Raw genomic sequence first — 20,408 nt, forward strand, 5'->3', positions numbered from 1 at the left:
GGTCTCTGTTGACTATACTAATAAAAGTCAAGATGATTAAACATGCAAAAAGTAATAGCATAAAGCTTTAATGTCTGAGTGACAAAACAACGCCTGTATATTAAGCTCAGAAAAAACAAACTCAGTTTAGAAATTAATTTAGTAAGTCATTTCTGGCTGGGAATGCATGTTTTATATGGAGCAAAGTTAATTACACTTGAGGTAGAAACCACACTATTGTGAGGTGGGTGGGTGGGGGGGGTGTGTGTGTGTGTGTGTGTATATATGAGAGAGAGAGAGAGAAAAAATCAAACCCAATAAAACAGACATTTGTTTTCATATGTTTGAAAATTTATTCATTGTATAAATTTCAATTTCCTTTAAAGACTACAAAACCTGCCACTTGACAGGGATGCAAGCAATGATACCTTTCCAGGACTGTTCATGGTTACATCTGGAACAGTTTAGATTACACATTAATAGTATGATTAGAAAATTTCCTAGATCATACTCTGAATAAAACAATCATTTAAGTATTCAGTACTATTTAACCTTTTTTACTAGCATTTCAATTCTATGACAGCAGTGCCAAGCATCTGAAAGATGCTATTTTAATTGGTCTGCCAAAAGGTACAATACAGTTGAATTCCTGCTACTGTACTTAGACTCACTTACATGCCATGCGGAGGAAACTAGTATAAAGTATGATTGTGTAGAATTGTAGAAAAATATCTGTGATTTCATCATTTTTAAAAATTGTTTTAAGTAGATTCCCCCCACCCCCACTAGATTTCAAAATAATTACATCCCTTATGAGTATACATTCCCTTTGATTAGGCCAAGAGTATCAAGATAAAGCTAATCATTTACATTATTTTCATGAGTGAAAACTCATCCATTAACCATTGACGCTTACCAAGGAATGACATATCTAGAAGCCTCTTTCCAAGAATAGAAAAGCAGAGTTTTAGTTGGTATACTACATTTACAAAAACAAAGCAAACAAAAAACAAAACAAAATTTATTTCCTTATTTCTTTTTCTCTTAAAAAATCAATTTTAAATACTTCATTTGAAAAATTCAGTCTAAGTTTTGTGCAGTACTAACAGTGATTAGTACTTCACCGTTGCTATAGATCTAATCCAAGTAGTGTAGCTACTTCCTCCCTCTGTTCTCTCATACTCACACACAACTGGCAATTTTGCTTTGAAAAATAGGCTATTCACCTGTATCTGCACTTCTCCATTTTTCTTCTTCCATGAATCTGTATTCTAGAGTCACTTGCTATGCTTTGCAGACAAAGGAGCAGTAGTGAAAATTTACACAGTGGGTCATACACCATTCAAGTTCGTGTGGTAAGGAGTTGAGACTGCAACTATGGAGCAGTATGTTAATTTCCCATCCTTAGTTCCTAAGTGACTGCAGTTACAAAAACATGCCAAAGATGAATGTGGAGAAAAATGTGTGTGGATACCAGAAAGAGACGTGTATAAAACTAAGTTAATTTTCCTGTAAAACTTATTTGCTCCACAGAAACACAGTTGTCTAAACTAGGATTTAAAGCTATATTCGATCTAGACTTTAGATTTGACCAGGTTAGGATGTGTTAAAATACAATCACTTTGTCTTGACTAGTCTTTATGGTGTTAATTAGGTTGTTTTATACAACCTCATCTAACAGCACACCTTAAAAACTTACTCTAGATCAAGACTAAGAGATGGGCTATTTAAGAAATTAAAAGCTCAGTATAGTTTGCTTGCTTGTGCATATACACAATGTGGGAGCAGTATCTGTGTAAAGGAAACATACCGATCACATTCACATTTCCCAATAGTCTCTGCTTGGATATATTGATTACAAAGACCAGTAAGTACAGGGGAACAAAGGTGACTTAGTAGCGTTAAAAATATTTAAGCATCTGTTATCTGAAAGCAACTCAGTTTGTGCTTTCATTAATATGCCTTCACAGAGTCCCACTTTCAGACAGAACCAGGTAGAGGAGTATTTCTAGCTTAAACAGATTGCCATACAAAACTTAACCTGTGAAATTAGACAATTGTTAAAAATGTACATGCATTGACAAAAGACTAACACATTTCTGCCACAGTCATTTGTCTTGATATTGCCATAACTTTGGTGGATTAGGCACACAGATACTCTCACAAGACAGAGATACATCCCCTTGCAAGGCAAGGAGGGTACAGTGAACTGATGGATTGAGGTTATTTTCTGATACTATCTGGGATGATGAAGGTTATGTGTTTGCAGCCCATCATGGAAATGTATATGATGCATTCTGGGTATGAGGTTTCTGATCTATAGGTTGAATTTGGGAGGGAACACAGAGGCAGAATAAATGAAGCAACTGTAAAATTAAAGACTTCAGGAACACAAATTATCATATTTGAGTATCTATTGTCCTTCTGCTCTGTTATACTGACTATAACACCAGATGTTTCAGAGGAAGGCATAAAACTCCATAGCACTCCTATTTATTAAGTATATATGGGATATTCCTTTCTGAATTCAGTTGCTGATCATCTTATGACTTGAAAAAGAATCTGAAAGACCATGTAATTATTCCAGCAGTACTGTTCTAAAATGATATCAACTAGATTTGACTAATGTTTAACCTTAATCTTCAAAAGAAATTAAAAAAAAAAAACAGTTTCCAGGAGACCTGGTTTCTTAATTTTTGTCAAGCCTGACTTAGAGAGACATGCTGAAAGGTGAGATTACCAAACAGTAGTTAGGCTAACACCACTGGTGCTGCAGCCAATCTCAAAGGAAAGACTATACTGCAAATGGCTTTTCCCCACCTCAACATTAAGGATTTTTCTTGTATAAAAGAGAGAATCCTGAACAGAATGAAAGAGCCACCACTCAATTGTAGAACATTAGGTAAGGAGCAAATGGCTAATTACTCTGAGGATAGTAGTGAAACAAATATATTCAAAACACCTGTTCCACTTTTTGTGATCAATAAGAACCCTCCAGTTAAAAAGTTATTCTTTAATAATACAAAGCAACATTAAAAATCCTCTATTTCCTTTGGATTACCATGCCCCACTGAGACCAAGGGTACATCTTGAAGGCTCTGCTAGAGTTCTGGATCTTGCCAAGGCAAGTTCCTAACTTCATCATCCTTGCCAAATTTAGATCAGCACCATGGCAAGGTATTAAGAAATAAGACATCAGGATCCACAGAGGGCAGTAAGACAGATTGCAGGTTTAATAGAGGAACTGTTATTACTACTATTTATTTGTAAAGGGCCTTTCTTGTTCTCTAGACCCCTGGAGGGACATCAGCATAGACAGCACCAAACTACATACAAAGCCTCTAGCTTTTCAGCTCTAATCGCCTTCCCCCCCCCCCTTTTTTTTTTTTTAAAGGGAGCATGGAGTTTACATAATTCCCCCATACTCCTACCTTTCGATTAGGAGACTATTTGACAGCATGATTCTCTGTTTAGCATTTTAACACCAGTGATCAAGTTGATTCTGGAAGCTAAACAGTTTGTTCTCCAATTAAAATCCCTTCCCTTTTCCAATCCTCTATTTCTACCCCCTTTCAGAGATCCCCACAAGATTATACAGAGACCAGGATGTCTTCCCTCCTTTAGTTTAGAGCATTAAACGGACAAGCTATGATGTTTATCCCTACTTCACACTTAAAACAGTGACTAATTGCTTACCTGTAAAGTTCCAGGCAGCTTGTAAAAACCTAAGCTTTCCTGTTTGCCAAGGAATACATAAAAGCTTCTGACAGAGTCTTCGTTCCATGTTCATATGGATCAATGAATAAGAGGGAGGAAATCTGTGGTGTCACATTAATAAAAGACTTGCTCTCTCCACAAATTTCTTTGAAAATTTCTCTCTAGAAAAACTAATAAATTAGTTACTGGAAAAATAACTGAACAGACTAATTAACCAAGAATCACACTATCATTTGTGCTGATCTCTTGATTTTTAAACAGTATTGTTCATAGAAAATGTGCACTAAGCTCCATATTTAGTAGCTTTGGATATTTCTGTAAAGGGTATTTGATACAGGTAGTCAGTTGATGTACCATTTTCTTTGGCAGAATGGAGTATCAGCCAAACTTTAATGTGCTCCAGTGCACACTCAAGATCAGCCATCTGCAGTGAATCTTACAGACTACATAAAAGCAAGCACATTTTTTGATTTGTGTCCTCAGAACGTAAACTAAGAGCCTTTTACACTCACATTAAAAGGAAAAGTGGGAAGAACATTGCCATCAAGCAACACGAACAGAGTGGTTTTGTTTTACTTTACTTGGACAGTACAATTTTAAGGGTGCCTGGACTGGCGATGAATGGCCCAAGGAGATCAATTATGGTGCTAGAACCTCAGATGTCAGTTGAAAGTACTGGATGGTTCTTCTCTGACTTTGCTTTGGACTGTAAACTAACAGCATCACAAGAATGAAAAAAATGAAATTCATCAGTCCAGTATATTCTAACCACAAGAGACAAAGTTTACATCCATTTTTGGTAAGCTTCTGTTTATCAATGGACATTGTCTTTTTGCTTTAGAGTCAGCATTACATTTCTTCTCTAACTCTCTAATGCCCACACCAGCTGAACAAAATATTTGTCAGCTCTTAACTAAAGTAATAAAATAAAAATATTAAATGAGTTATGAGAATAAGCAAGAAACAACTGTCTTGAAAGGGAAAACTATTTAGCAACAATTCCTGAGTCCTGTAATTGGTGGGGGAAATACAGGGGAAAAGAGATGGGGGTGATGTGGAACAAGTTACTTTTTCTTATGGATGCGTTACCTATTACCTGTGTGAGAAACCCACTGTTTAAATTTTTAATACTACAACATCTCTCTGGTCTTAATAAAAGACATGCAACTTCAAAACATGGAAATGTAGAAAAGACAGACAAGGAAAAATACACATTCATAATATTACATTCAATAGCTGTTTAACAGTCAAGGCTGTTTTAGAGCTGTCCAACAATACTGATTAATCCAGGTGAACTGTTTAACCAGAGATAATTTTCAAAATGATTAATAAAATCTAAATAAACCAAGGCATGTATACATTAAAGAAAACAGCACAGAAAAGTACTGCTTATGAATTGTTTACAAAAACATACAAAATGTTGGATGGCACAAAGTATACAGTGCTAATATAAACAGATTGTTTAAGCTAAGTGCTTAACATAAACTGTCCATCCCAACATGTAACAAAGAATATTTTAGGGGACAAGAAATTTTTCTTATAAAAATAATGCTATATGGTGCAGAGTGCTTTATTCAGTGTATTTTTATGATAGAGTTGGCATTCATAATTCTTCTAGTTTATTCAATCAGTGAACATGTTCATTTTCATTGTGTTTCCACTTTTCACTCCATCCAAAGCTCCAGAAAGGTCAGTAACTTGCCATCAACAGTTTAAAGGGAGACTAGATGAAAGCAGTAGCAACAATAGGAGCAGCAGCATTATGGGTACCAGCTGGGACAGAGAGTGTGCTTGCAGATATGTGCTACTTGTTGCCATGATTTGTGCTATCATCTTATACCATGGTACCAAGTATCTGGTTGAGGTCACTTCACAAAGCTGTTGAGGTAATTTTTTTTATACCTCTCCTCTGAGCAAGAGTAGAACGGCCTACTGGCTCCAAAACTGGTGACTGATTGCGGTTCAAAGCAGAGTATGTGGCTGCCATGGCACCCTAAAGGGTTAGAAGGCAGAGATAAAACAAACAAACAAACAAAAAACCCCACACATTGTGACTACTACCTTCTAGAGATCATAACAGTATTACACGATTTAGAGATCTTTAAAAATCAAACTGTTTTCTGTAGATTAAAAACAACGGGCTTGATTTACAAGTGTATTATTCTATCTATTTAAAGCATGACTACATGTTTCTTTTTTTGCAGCACAGGAAGAGCTCAACTATGTTAAAATTGTTTAAGGCAACTGACATGATTTTTAAAAATCAGCAGGTGCCATTTATATTGCAAACTTAAGTTGTGCTTTAACTACATCCCAAAAGTGCAGAGAGTAAAATCCCACTAGAGGATTGTCCTTGTTTACGGTCTGTCTAACCATTTATGTTATCACTAAAAATTGCTTTCAAAAATGTTTCATTACTAGTCTATATAAATATGAAGCGTATACATCTAAATTAAATTTACAGATTGTTAGAAAATTCTAATCTATGGCTGGGATCTGAACTTGGTTCCTTCTTCTAAGCCATTTACTGCTGGAAGCTCTGTCTCTTACAGTTGACTTAGGATCATTTGATTAACTCTTAAGATGCAAGATCCCTCTTCTGTAGGTTGGGAGGTTCACCATGACCTAAGGCCTTTGAGGAACTTTGTATGCGTGGGGGGTGGGGGGAAAATGAGTGTGGGGATCTTCAATCTCACCCATCCAGGTTAAAATTAGAATAAAAAAAATCAGTTGGCATCAAAAGTGGTTTGTGTTTCAGACTATCAGGTGTTGATTGTTTCATAATACACCATTCAATATAACCTTTACTATACGGTTTCCATTTCATTTCTTATTTTTAATGAAAATTTTGGAAAAAAATCAATTTCACCTCCAAAATATCAATTTTTACACTTATAATCCGTCCACTAAAATCACACTAGCGGTCATAACTATAATTCCTCCATTGTAAACATCTAAATCACTTACAATCTCAGATGAACTATTTCTTAAAATCAGAGTTCAAAATCTAGGAGACAGCAGTCTAAATCACCAGGGGAAACACTATTTATAAACTCATTTATCGTGTAATCTGTCTCAACACAAGTAGTAAAACAGCATGGAGATTGCAGTGTACTGCTCTTTGTGAACAGAGCAGATTTATTCTCTACAGATGGATTCACCTGAATTCCTTAACATTAGGTAAATCACAAGTTCACATGGCTGAATGCACTGTGGTTACTGAACTCACAAACAATCATAAAAGTTTGTGATTAATACTAGCTAATCACCGAGCTGAACCCACAAATTTATTTACCTTCACCAAATGTGGAGCATCCTGTCGGTTGAGCTGGTACTGAGGCAACTGGTCACAGTCAACTATCCAAGGGTGTCTAAGAACCTGGGCAGCAGTCAATCTTTGATGTGGGTCGACATGAAGCATCTTTGAAACCAGGTCCTGTCAACAATCCAGAAACAGTTAATTCAGATGAACAGTAAAATTTAAGGCAGTACAAATTATTTTTAGAGCATTAACAATGTTAAACATGATTAAAATTCAAGATATGAAGAAATATTTTCTTGTGATAAGTAGTTTAAACAAATCTCCAGGCCATCCTCTGGAATGGTTGAAGTATTACTCCATACTGTGCCCACAAATGCCAAGATCTATTAGAGTTTGCGAAGTAACTAGTCAAGTGAAGAGCAGTATGCAAGTGAAATTATATAGATCAATTCTGAGATATCTTAGCCCTGGTCTACACTATGAGTTTAGGTCAAATTTAGCAGCGTTAGATCGATTTAACCCTGCACCCGTCCACACAACGAAGCCATTTTTGTCAACTTAATGGGCTCTTAAAATCAATTTCTGTACTTCTCCCCAACGAGGGGATTAGCACTGAAAGAGACATTGCCGGGTTGAATTTGGGACACAATTGTGTGGATGCAATTCGACCGTATTGGCCTCTGCGAGCTATCCCACCGTGCTCCATTGTGACCGCTCTAGACAGCACTCTCAACTCAGATGCACTGGCCACGTAGACAGGAAAAGCCCTGCAAACTTTTAAATTTCATTTACTGTTTGGCCAGCATGGCAAGCTGATCAGCAGAGGTGACCATGGAGTCCCAGAATCACAAAAGAGCTCCAGCATGGACTGAACAGGAGGTACTGGATCTGATCACTTATGGGGAGACGAATCCATGCTATCCAAACTCCGTTCCAAAAGACGAAATGCCAAAATATTTGAGAAAAATCTCCAAGGCCATGAAGCACAGAGGCTATAACAGGGATCTGCAGCAGTGCCGCGCGAAACTTAAGGAGCTCAGGCAAGCCTACCAAAAAACCCAAGAGGCAAATGCCCGTTCAGGGTCACAGCCCCAAACATGCCGCTTCTATGATGAGCTGCATGCAATTCTAAGGGGTGCCCCTATAACTACCCCACACCTGTACGTGGACTCCTGCAAGGGAGTCTCACGCAACAGGGATGAGGATTTTGGGGACGAGGAAGATGAGGAGTGGGAGGTTGAAGACAGCGCACACCAGGCAAGCGGAGAAACCGTTCTCCCTGACAGCCAGGAACTGTTTATCACCGTGGAGCCAATACCCTCCCACCCTGGGTTCCCGCACCTTGAAGGCGGAGAAGGCACCTCTGGTGAGCGTACCTTTGTAAATATAATACACGTTTAAAAGCAAACGTGTTTCGTGATTAATTTGCCCTGAGGACTTGGGATGCATTCGCGGCCAGTACAGCTACTGGAAAAGTCTGTTAACGTGTGGGGATAGAGTGGAAATCCTCCAGGGACATATCAATGAAGCTGTCCTGGAGGTACTCCCAAAGCCTTTGCAAAAGGTTTCTGGGGAGGGCAGCCTTATTGTGTCCTCCATGGTAGGACACTTTACCACGGCAGGCCAGTAGCATGTAGTCTGGAATCACTGCATAAGAAAGCATGGCAGCGTATGGTCCTGGTGTTTGCTGGCATTCAAGCAACATCCGTTCTTTATCGCTCTGTGTTATCCTCAGGAGAGTGATATCATTCATGGTCACCTGCTTGAAATAGGGGAATTTTATTCAGGGGAACATTCAGAGGTGGCCGTTCCTGCTGGGCTGTTTGCCTGTGGCTGAAAAGAAATCATCCCTGCTGTTAGCCACGCGGTGGGGGGAGGGGTGAAGTGATCATCCCAGAGAAGTGTGTGTGGGGGGGGTTAGTTGGGTTTGTGCTGCACGTTAACCCAAAAATATCAGCCCCTCCTTTTAAATGGCCAATGTGTCTTTTTCAATTTTAATCTCCCTTTTTTTCCCTCCCACAGCTGCAAATGTTTCAACACTGAGACTAGCATCTCCGTCCTGGAGCCTAGTGCAGATAAGGCGGCGAAAAAACCGCACTCACGATGAAATGTTCTCTGAGCTCATGCAGTCCACCTGAACTGAAAGAGTCCAGCAGAATGCGTGGAGGCAGACAATGGGCAGAGTCCAGGAAAGCACAAAATGAGCACGAGGGATGCATGAGAGGACAAGTGGCAGGAGCAACAGGAGAGGTGGTGGGATCAAGAGAAAAGATGGCAGCAGCATGATGAAAGGAGGCAGGATGCAATGCTGAGGCTACTGGAGGATCAAACTGATATGCTCCGGCGTATGGTTGAGATGCAGGAAAGATACAGACCACCACTGCAGCTCCTGTGTAACCAACCGTCCTCCTCCCCAAGTTCCATAGCCTCCTCACCCAGATGCCCAAGAACGCCGGGGGGGGGGGGAGAGCGGGAAAGGGAGGGTATGTCTACACTACAAGCTTAAGCCAACCTATGTTAGGTCGACTTACAGCCACCACAGTAATTACTGTGGTGGTTCATTTCCACACTGCCCTCCTTCCATCAGTGGTGCGTGTCCTCTCCAGGAGTACTTTCACCGACACCAGAGGGGCAGTGTGGGTGGTAGAGAGCCCTGGCTCTCAGCTCCACGCAGCTCCCTGCTGGTGGCCCAGCTGCCTCCCGGGCTCTTGGCTCCCTGCTAGCTGGAAGCAGGGAGCTGGGACCCCAACTCTCAGTGGGGAGCAGGGGGCCAGGCACAGGGAGCCTGGGCAGCCACCAGGATGGGAGCAGGGACCCTGGGGGAAGCTTGGCTCCGAGCAAGGAGCCTGGGCTGAAGCCCAGCTGGGTACAGGGAGTCTGGACAGCAGCCCTGCTAGGAGATGGGATTCTGGGGCAGCCCAGCTCTGAGTGGGGAGTCCAGGCAGCAGCCCTGCTAGGAGATGGGATTCTGGGGCAGCCCAGCTCTGAGTGGGGAGTCCAGGCAGCAGCCCAGCCGGAAATGGGGACCAGCCGGGCTCTAGCTGGAGCCCCCCACCTTCCCTGGCATGACAGCACAAGCTGTGAGCAACTTTCTTGTCAATTTGGAGCCATGAAATTGACAAGAATGACAACCAACAGCCAACATAAGTAACCCGCAGTGTCAATATGGACACTGCGTTGCCCTAACTACACAGGCATCACTTCCATGAAAGGCATAAGGCTTGAGTTATGATGTCTGTGTAGCAGGGCACTCACATTGGCTGGAGTATACACTTACATAATTAGGTCAACATAAGCTGCCTTACGTCAACCTGACTCTATACTGTAGATCAGGCCCCATATAAAGGGTAAGGAGAGTACAAAACTTCTAATTCTGGGACACTTGGTTATGAGAAAAAAATGTATTTAATAATCTTAAACTGCCTAAAAACATTCTAAAGTACTTTACAGCATGCAAACATTTTCTTATAAAACAAACTCTCTGTTGTGGAGTTTGGAATAAAGACCCTAATAAAAAGACTTCTTAAAAGTTGAATGATTTTAGACACATTCGGGACTCCCAGTATAAGTGGTTGGGATGGCACTGAATAAAGAGATAAGTGATTCTATATCTTGTCCAGGATGACAGATAGATGTGTCAGTCAGGCTGTTTAGAATAAAATGTGGGAAAATACTTGTGAGTATTTAAAAATCAAGACATATGGAAGCACAAAGCAAATTAAAGACATTAATCAAAGAAGGGGGGGAAATGCTTACATAATCTGAGTTCTTTGAGCATATTAGGGCTTTATTATAACTACACAGAGGGTGATGAAGGATATCGAATGCTTCTGGACATTATATATATAGTGCCAAGTTATGGCTGCCCTTCACAGACACTTCATGGACCCACAAAAGAGGACCCAAGAGTATGTGGCCATAACTACTGAACCCTATTTGGTTTTCCAATGCCCCACTGAATTAACAGTGGTGATATTAAATGTGGTTATTTTTCTTCCTACACATGACTGAATGTTTAAACATGAAGGATTCATAATTATCAAATAAGTATCTACTCATACAAAGGACTGGCTCAGTACATTTTTAAAAGTCTGCAACCTTCATTAAAATCATGTACTCTAATACTATAAGCAATTTTTATTGTGACAAAAAATCCTTTACAAAATCTGTTAACATCCATCTCATGCACAAAAGGATAAAATATTAAATATACTTGCCTTAGCTGTAACTGAAACTGAATTCCAGTAACCACCAGTGAGAGAGAACTTTCCACTACCTATTCGTGTCAGTATCTCCTCTGGGGTATCATCAGGACCATTTGCAAAAGGAGTGTAGCTAATTAATCAAACAAGTTCAGAGTATTAATAGCTTTTTCGTGCTGGACTCCAATCTTTATTTCAAGTCTGACCACAGTTGCCAGTGATTTCAAAATAATCATAATTAACACCCCCCCTCTCCAAAATCACAAATTATCATAAAACTGATTGCAAAGGCACCCAAAATAATAAATAGATGAACTACATGGTAGAATGGGATTAAGGGCCTGTTTCTCTTACTATATTCCTTCTGTAAGAGAGCGTGTCTAAGTTTAGGCTAATTCTGAGTCACAGCTCCAGAGACTGTCCTTATTATGGCCAAAAGTCAGTACATCCTGGTAAAATGAAAAGACTATCTGTGTATAAGAACTCTGAAAATGGAGGACTTGATAACTCTGACCTGGAAAGAACAAATACCCAGCCTGACACTAGCTGAGAAAGAAGAAGAAAGAAGTCACTAAACCCTAGAGGATTTACCTTGTTTAACAATTCACATCCTTGCTATTGAACTAACAAAGTACACTAAACATAACTGAGAATGTGAAGAATAACTAATTTTTATACACGTGGATCTCAATGCCTTACTTAAGAGGTTAAGATGAACAGGAATACTGTAAAATTGTGGCAGTAAATAAATGATAACCAAATATTTTTATAAGCATCTTGAGGCTAACTTGTAAGTGAGGTGTAAGAGGTTAAGTTGGCTGTATAAGTGGTATTCTTCAAAGCGGAGATTTGGAATTATTGCTTGATGAACTTGTACTTAATAAAAAGAAAAGGAGTACTTGTGGCACCTTAGAGACTAACAAATTTATTAGAGCATAAGCTTTCGTGAGCTACAGCTCACTTCATTGGATGCATGCTCTAATAGATTTGTTAGTCTCGAAGGTGCCACAAGTACTCCTTTTCTTTTTGCGAATACAGACTAACACGGCTGCTACTCTGAAACTTGTACTTAATGTGTTCTTTTATGCAGATCACTTGTATTGCATACATCATTCTGACTGTATTGTGAGAAGTGATCTGATTCATTCTTGTGAGTAATCAAACTTCTACTCCTGAGGACATTCTGCGCCAAAAATTAAAAATTCTGCATACAATATTTTAAAATGCTGAAAAAATCTTCAAATTTTGTCAAAATAAATGTGGAGACTTTAGCATGACATTGGGGAGCACAGGCCACTGGCTGCACAGAGGTGGGAGATCACTATGCAGGTCCCCGCTCAGGACACAGACTCAGCAGTGAGGCTGCACCCATCCCTGACACAGTGCAAGGACCGTGCCTGCCCTAGAAACACCCCAGGGCCCTGCCCCTCCATACCAGATGCACCAGGTGTGGGCAGGCAGGCTCAACAACACAGGACCCAAGTGTGGAGGGGTTCAATATGGGGGGGCCACGTGTGAGCTGAGAGAGTTGTATGTGGGGAAATCTGGGTGCAGGCAGCTCAGTGGGAGATCCAGATGCACACGGGCTTATTGGGTTTTTTTGGGTGCAACAGTAATGGGACTCTGCAGGGGGGGTCCAGGTGAAGGTGGCTGGGGCTCAGCAAGGGGAATCTGGATATGTGGGGAATAGAGCTCGGCATGGGAGTCTGGGTGTGGGGGGTTAGTCAGGGTCCAGATACTGGGGTTAGGGGGCTCAGTGGGGTGGGGAACCAGGTGTAGCTGGTTGGGGTTCGGTGGGGGGATCCGGGTGGCTCATCAGGGTGGTCCAGGTGAAGGGCGAGTGGAGCTCATTGGGTGGTTCTGAGTGTATGTGGGGGTGAGGCGCGGTAAGCTATGATTGGGTCTGGATGCACAGGGGTTGGTTGGATTGGGGAGCAGCTCCCTGTACAGGGATCCTTGCCCCTGCATCTGAGGTGTGATGAGTGCAGGAAGTGACTGTGTGGGGGAAGAGTTTGCATAGCTTCTTGCAGCTGGAGGAGAAATCTGCAGATTGGTCTGACCCGGCCCCGCATGCCGTGTAGGGGAAGGAGAAGAGGAAGTCCTGTCCTCCCCAGCCAAGGTGGGACGAGCAGCTGATCCCGGTGCAGGGTAGGAGCCACCAGCCAGGGCTTCCCCAGTCCCAGCCCCTACTCCGCAGTCATTTATCACTTTGCTGGCTGCCTGGGGCACCCGAAACATACTGCTGTAGAGGGTCGCATGACTGCTCCTGTGGCTTCCCCATCAGAAAGTCATTTTTCTGCAGGGAAGAAAAGAAATCTGCGGGGGACATAAATTCTGTGCATGCATAGTGGCGCAGAATTCCCCTCAGGAGTAAACTTCAAAGCATCACTGGTGTGACGCTATAGGGAATATGGGAGACATTTTATGATATTGTTGATACCAATATTATAAAATTGCAATAATCATGACAGATATGCTGTGTGAAAATGTTATACTTTGCCAAGTATGATATTGTTCACGTTTGTATCACCTTTGTATTATGAGTTATAGATATGTAGGGTATATCTGTATTTCCAAATTTGTGCTGTGTTTCTGGGTGACACCCCCAGACAGACTTGCATCAGTGCTAGGCCTGCATGGGACTCATCAAGGGACATCAACTGTACAATGAACCCATTGAAAGGGCCAGGGACTATACCTTATGACTCAGCCAGGCATGCAGGCCTTTCAATGCCATGTGCTATCTGCTATGAGTTTGTGTCTGAAACGAAGGAAGTACCAGCATGTGGCAAAAGGACTATAAAGGGCAGCTGCATCATCTCCATTTTGTCTTCAGTCCTGCTTCTTACACTGGAAAAAACTTTGCTACAAACCGAAGCTCTGAACAAAGGCCTGAATGACCCATCCAAGCTTTGGATATATTCCAAAGGGTCTTTCAAGCCAGCAAACTCAGCAATACTGCTAATACATGAATTTTGAATATTTGTATGTATGTGACTGCTTTACCATTTAACAGCTCTCCTCTTGTTCTCTTTTTTTTCTTTATAATAAACCTTTAGTTTTAGACACTAAAGGATTGGCTGGCAGTGTGGTATTTTGGGTAAGATCCAAACCTATACTGACCCTGGTAACATGGCTGACCCTCTGGGGTCAGAAGAACACTTTGTATATGTGAGCAGAGTTTTTTAAATAACCTATCACTGTACTGGACCTATGTGCTGATTGGGAGACAGAACTGGAACGCAATAAAGAAGTCTGTGTGATTTCTTTTTTTGCTTCTTAAAAACCAGTGTGGGAGATCAGAAGCACAGTTTGTGATTGGTGGGGAATTCAATTTGAGTGTTACCCACCAGTCTTGGGAGTATCTGCTCTCCCTTTTGGAAATGCCAAGGTCAGGACAGGATGCAGTGAAGGCTGCTCTAGGAACACCGGGTCACAACTGGTAAATTTAAACCACATATATTCTCTTCAATATGCATAGTACTTTCTAGCTTTTTTGGTAGGAATAAGCTTCCACTTCATGTAAAGTAACAGTGTATGACAGTCTATTCTTAAATAATCAAAAGGCTACAAAACATACATTTGATACAATCTTTGACTGGATTTAACAACAGTTAAGCAAACTCATAAGAAAGTTTATTTTAGATATCAGACTCTTAAGAGCTTGATCCTACAACGTGCAGAGCACCCTCAACTCCCACTGAAACCAGCACCCAGAACCTCCCAGGAGTATTAGCAACTTGCAGGATTGAGCAAATAATCAATACTTTGTTTGAGAATAGTAAACCTATATAAGCAAACAAAAAAAACCCACTAAATTTCTGCCAACTCACCCAGTGAGCATAGTATAAAGCAGGACACCAAGACTCCATATATCACAAGCAGCATCATAGCCTTGCCTTTTTAAAACCTGTGAAAAGCAAATATATTAATTTCTACAGAAAACAGTATACTTAATTATGATTTTGGTGCCAAAGTTATATTACTTCAAAGATCTCAACTGTTTATTGTTTCAAAAGCTAAATTCATTGATAATTTTACAATTATGAAATAATGGAGAAACAATGTTTAAATGATGGGGGAAAAATATTAAAATAATCTGAAGGCATATAAACCAGAACTTGATATTCACCTCTGGAGCAACAAAATTTGCTGTGTAACATGGAGTCATCAAAAGACCATTTTCTGCTCTTAGTTGTTTTGCAAAGCCAAAATCACAAATTCGAATTGATTCTGGGTTACCAGATTCATCAACGTAAAGAATGTTGCTAGGTTTCAGATCTCTATGAACAACCTAAATAAAAACAAATACAAAAAACAAAATATAGGATAGCGTTCTCTATTATAAGCACTTACTTCACTGCTTTTTAATTTGCAGTTAGCAATGGACTTTAAAAAGGGGTGATGTTTCTAATATCAACTCCAATACACTATAATGCATTGTTTTTGGCTACCCAGAATATCAGAATGGTGAAATACATGAGTTAATTTTGAGAACAATACAATAGGTCCGGTTTTCAAATTTGGGCACTCCGAGCATGAAAGTGATGTTTGGCATGAGTTGATGATGATGAACACTGTGACGGACTGGACTAGGCCCTGAGGCCCCCTGCTGGAGGCCTTGTGGCCCTGCCACACCCCACCTCAGAAAAGGGAAGTAGAAGGGTCCTCCAAGTTGCCTAGAGCAGCTGTGTGAGAAACAGCCAATTAGAGCCCAGCAGAACAGCATAAGAAGAGCTGTAGGGCCAAAGCGAGTTCCATTCTTTGCTAGAGCTAGAGTGGATGGTCCTCCAGGCTGCCTGCTGGGACTGCACAAGGACAAGGCCCTGAGGTAAGGGTGAAGAACATGCAGGAGCCACAGGGAAGTGGCCCAGGGAATAATAGCAGCAGTGCAGTTTATTTAAAGGGACATTGTGAACAGCTGCTATCCATAGATTCCTTGGGCTGGGAACCAGAGTAGAGGGTGGGCCTGGGTCCCCCTCACTAGCTACTGGGAAAGTGGCCTGGACTTTGAAGCACCTCAGAAAGGGGACTGAATTGTAGTGGCCCAGCTGAAGAGCTGGGGCCAGAAAGGCCCTGAGAGAGTCAAGACATTGCCTCCAGGGAAAGAGTCCTGGGGCACTGCTCTTTTCTGAGCAGGAATAAACAGAGACATTACAGAGGGCACTGAGAGAGGCCCCTGTTGGACTTGTGCCCCGAAAGGGGTTTGTGTTGCTGTTATCTCACAGACAGACTGTGTACGACTTGGCTGGAGTCAGCGAAGAGCCATCATAAACAAGTAGAGAGTGTGCAGGAACACGCGCTCGGCCGGGGGGCGCTCGCAAGAGGTGAGTGCAACTCCCTTACAAATATCAAGTAATTTCATCTCCAAATTTCCTAGAACTATAGTGTTTGGAGAAACAAAGATCACGTAGGCTGAATTATTGACAACTGCTTCTTGAAATATAAATTTAGGAATATGGACTTCAACATTTGTCACAAAGACCATTACTGTACATAATGGGATGCCATGGCAGTCAAGCAAATGAATGAATGTATTCATGAGTTAATTATAAAGCTTATTTTCCCCTTCTTTTTCTTCCCATCACAGTTACAGATGTGTCATCTGTTTTCCTCATCCAAGCTCTCCACTTGTTTTGGTGACATCACTACCTTCTGCCTTATGGCCTCCCTGGCTCCCAATGTCACTCTCCATCTTTGTCCTTACTCATTGGGTTCCCTTCTTTTACAATACGAAGATTCTTCACTCTTGACTCCAACTATCACCACATCAACCTTACCCACCTCTAAATTACTTGTCTGTCAAAATGAGCTTTCCGCTACAGAAACTATGGGGAGTTTCAGAGTTTTGGAGAAAAGGTTTGGTGCAGCATAGTTATTTTCTAGGAAACGTGTTAAATTTTTACACAATGGAAGAATGTATCAGATGTGGATTTGTCCTTGCAATTTGGCACAGGGAAGTGTGTTTCAGTATTTATTAGATAATGCATTTCTAAATGTTTTCTTCAAGACTTACCCCTTGTGCATGGAGGTACTCAACAGTTCTTGTTATTGTGAGCAGGACAGCACTAGCTTCTCGTTCTGAGAAAAATTTTTGCCTAAGAATTTTGTCCAGGAGTTCTCCTCCTTTCATAAGTTCTGTTACCACATATACGTACTTTCCATCATCATACACCTACAAAAATGAAATAAATTAGCATGTAAACTTCTTAAAGTGTTCTTCTATTACCCTTCTCTAAGAATGTCAGGATAGTGCAGATAACCCAAAAGGATTCTTTTTATTAGAAAACCTGTGGAATTACTGCCACTTCCCAACTAACCTATTTGAACAGTATTTTAAATTGCAAAATGAGCACAAAACTTTATCCACTAAACTAAGTACAGTAACTGAATAACATGTAATAAACTGCTAGGCAAAACTCTGAAAACAAAACAGGTGAGTAAGATTTAGGAATGCTCAGATTACTACTTTGATATCTAAATGAATATCAGATCTGGATGCAGTAAAGTGGAGATAATAAGGTAACACTGCTATTGTCAAGGCTGAATTAGAGCTAATTTCATAATGAAGTAATTATTCCACAAAAAAGTGCAGCAATGGCTAGAAATCAGCCATATCAGCATCAGTTTTAGGGCATTATAAAAACTTAAGATTCAGCTTACATAATAAATTGGGGACACTGCAGTTAGTGCATGAAACAATCTGTTAGATTTTATTGACACAATTAGCATTGTAGCATTTGGAAATCAAAGTCAATTTATAAATTCCTATCCCATTTCTTGGAAAATTTGATATTGTGCACACATGTACTATCCTAAAAAGCTTACTCAAGTCCATTAAGACTTCATCCTGTATTTTTCACTATGAAAAATTGTTTAAGTGTTTTTGATTATGTCCATTTAGTCTGCTTCTATTTTGGTGAGATGAGGTGAGTGAGGTAATTATCTTTAATGTCACCAACGGAAGTTGGTCCAAGAGACAAGCTCTTGAGCTCTGTGTGGCTTTTAGCTTGTCTCTTTCACCAACAGAAGTTAGTGCAATAAAAGATATTACCGCACCCACCTTGTCCCTCTAATAACCTGGGACGGCTTAGCTACAACTACGTTCTAGTCTGCTGAAACAGCTGACCAGTTATCCATCTTACCAGCTGGGGGCACTGCAGCTTAAACTATGTAGAAGCACCTTAAGAGCATTAATATCTGAATACCACAGTTCATTTTTATTGCACTTCCTTGAGCTTTTAACTTCAATCTCCTTCAAAATTTGGCTTCTGTTTTAAAGAAACTTTTATTAAGTGATCCTCTTATTATGCAGAAATGTAATTTTAGAAAATCATTCTCTCATTATTCCCTCAGTGAGGGGGAAAAACAATAATAGAAAATGTGGAAATGGCAGAGGTGCTTAATGACTTCTTTGTTTCAGTTTTCACCAAGAAGGTTGGTGGTGACTGGACGTCTAACATAGTGAATGCCAGTGAAAATGAGGTAGGATCAGAGGCTAAATTAGGGAAAGAACAAGTTAAAAATTACTTAGACAAGTTAGATGTCTTCAAGTCACCAGGGCCTGATGAAATGCATCCTAGAATACACAAGGAGCTGACTGAGGAGATATCTGAATCATTAGCGATTATCTTTGAAAAGTCATGGAAGACTGGAAAAGGGCAAATACAGTGCCCATCTATAAAAAGGGAAATAAGGACAACCCAGGGAATTACAGATCAGTCAGCTTAACTTCTGTACCCGGAAAGATAATGGAGCAAATAATTAAGCAATCAATTTGCTAACATCTAGAAGATAATAAGGTGATAAGGAACAGTCAGCATGGATTTGTCAAGAACAAATTGCGTCAAACCAATCTGATAGCTTTGTTTGACAGAGTAACAAGTCTTGTGGATAAGGGGGATGTGGTATATCTTGACTTTAGTAAAGCTTTTGATACTGTCTTGCATGACCTTCTCAAACAAAATAGGGAAACGCAAGCTAGATAGAGCTTCTATAAGGTGAGTGAATAACTGGTTGGAAAACTGTTCCCAGGGAGTAGTTATCAGTGGTTCACAGTCATGCTGGAAGGGCATAAAGAGTGGGGTCCCACAAGGATCAGTTCTGGTTTGGTTCAATATCTTCATCAGTGATTTAGATAATGGCATAGAGAGCATACTTATAAAGTTTGCGGACGATACCCAATCTGGGAGGGGTTGCAAGTGCTTTGGAAGATAGGATTATAATTCAAAATGATCTGGAAAAAACTGGAGAAGTGGTCTGAAGTAAATAGGATGAAATTCAATAAGGACAAATGCGATGTACTCCACTTAGGAAGGAACATTCAGTTGCACACATACAAAATGGGAAATGACTGCCTAGGAAGGAGTACTGCAGAAAGATCTTGGGGTCATAGAGGACCACAAGCTAAATATAAGTCAGTGTAACACTCTTGCAAAAAAAAAAAAAAGCGAACATCATTCCGGGATTTATTAGCAGGAGTGTTGTAATCAAGACATGCAATGTAATTCTTCCACTCTACTCCATGCTGATTAGGCCTCAACTGGAGTATTGTGTCCAGCTCCGAGCGCCACATTTCAGGAAAGATGTGGACAAATGGGTGAAAGTCCAGAGAAGAGCAACCAAAATTATTAAAGGCCTAGAAAACAAGACCTAGGAGGGAAGATTGAAAAAATTGTTTGTTTTTTTTTAGTCTGGAAAAGAGAAGACTGGAGGTTGGGGGGGGGCATAATAATAGTTTTCAAGTACATAAAAGGTTGTTACAAGGAGGAAGGAGAAAAACTGTTCTTGTTAACCTCTGAGGATAGGACAAGAAGCAATGGCCTTAAATTGTAGCAAGGGAGGTTTAGGTTGGACATTAGGAAAAGTTTCCTGTCAGGGTCATTAACCACTGGAATAAACTGCTTAGGGAGGTTGTGGAATCTCCATCATTGGAGGTTTTTAAGAGCAGGTTAGACAAACACCTGTCAGGGATGGTTTTGATCAGTGGGGGGCAACCTGTGGCCTGTGGCAACTGGGAGCTGCAGGCAGCATGCCTGCCGACCGTCAGTGTAAAACAAAGTGTCTTGCAGCCCTCCAGTGGATTACCCTGATGGGTTGTCCACCACTGGTTTAGATAATACTTAGTCCTGCAGGGGACTGGACTAGATGACCTCTCGAGGTACTTTCCAGTCCTATCATTCAATATAAAATTTGCAAAATGTTAGAATTATCTGCCCCTATAGCAGGGGTGGGCAAACTATGGCCCA

The 20,408-nt window shown here is 40.6% G+C and overlaps 1 protein-coding gene and 1 long non-coding RNA gene across 6 annotated transcripts in view; one reads left to right on the plus strand and one right to left on the minus strand.

Moving 5' to 3' along the window:
* Positions 1–312: 312 nt before the first annotated feature.
* RPS6KA3 (ribosomal protein S6 kinase A3) overlaps positions 313–20,408 on the minus strand; it is a 132,658-nt gene continuing 112,562 nt past the window's right edge. For all 5 annotated transcript variants that reach the window (XM_043504731.1, XM_038398566.2, XM_038398557.2 and 2 more), the window contains 6 exons: positions 17,177–17,335; positions 15,293–15,454; positions 14,994–15,070; positions 11,176–11,293; positions 6,992–7,132; positions 313–5,689 (listed from right to left, as the gene is read on the minus strand). In XM_043504731.1, coding sequence (XP_043360666.1) covers positions 5,567–5,689; positions 6,992–7,132; positions 11,176–11,293; positions 14,994–15,070; positions 15,293–15,454; positions 17,177–17,335 — 780 coding nt within the window. In that variant the 3' untranslated portion in view covers positions 313–5,566. The remainder of the gene's footprint in view (positions 5,690–6,991; positions 7,133–11,175; positions 11,294–14,993; positions 15,071–15,292; positions 15,455–17,176; positions 17,336–20,408) is intronic.
* LOC122457992 lies at positions 8,278–9,130 on the plus strand. Its single transcript, XR_006277803.1, has 2 exons — positions 8,278–8,324; positions 8,981–9,130. It is a non-coding gene; the product is annotated as an uncharacterized LOC122457992 (long non-coding RNA).

The sequence above is a fragment of the Dermochelys coriacea genome, chromosome 1 (assembly GCF_009764565.3).
Source record: "Dermochelys coriacea isolate rDerCor1 chromosome 1, rDerCor1.pri.v4, whole genome shotgun sequence".
Lineage (NCBI taxonomy): Eukaryota > Metazoa > Chordata > Testudines > Dermochelyidae > Dermochelys > Dermochelys coriacea.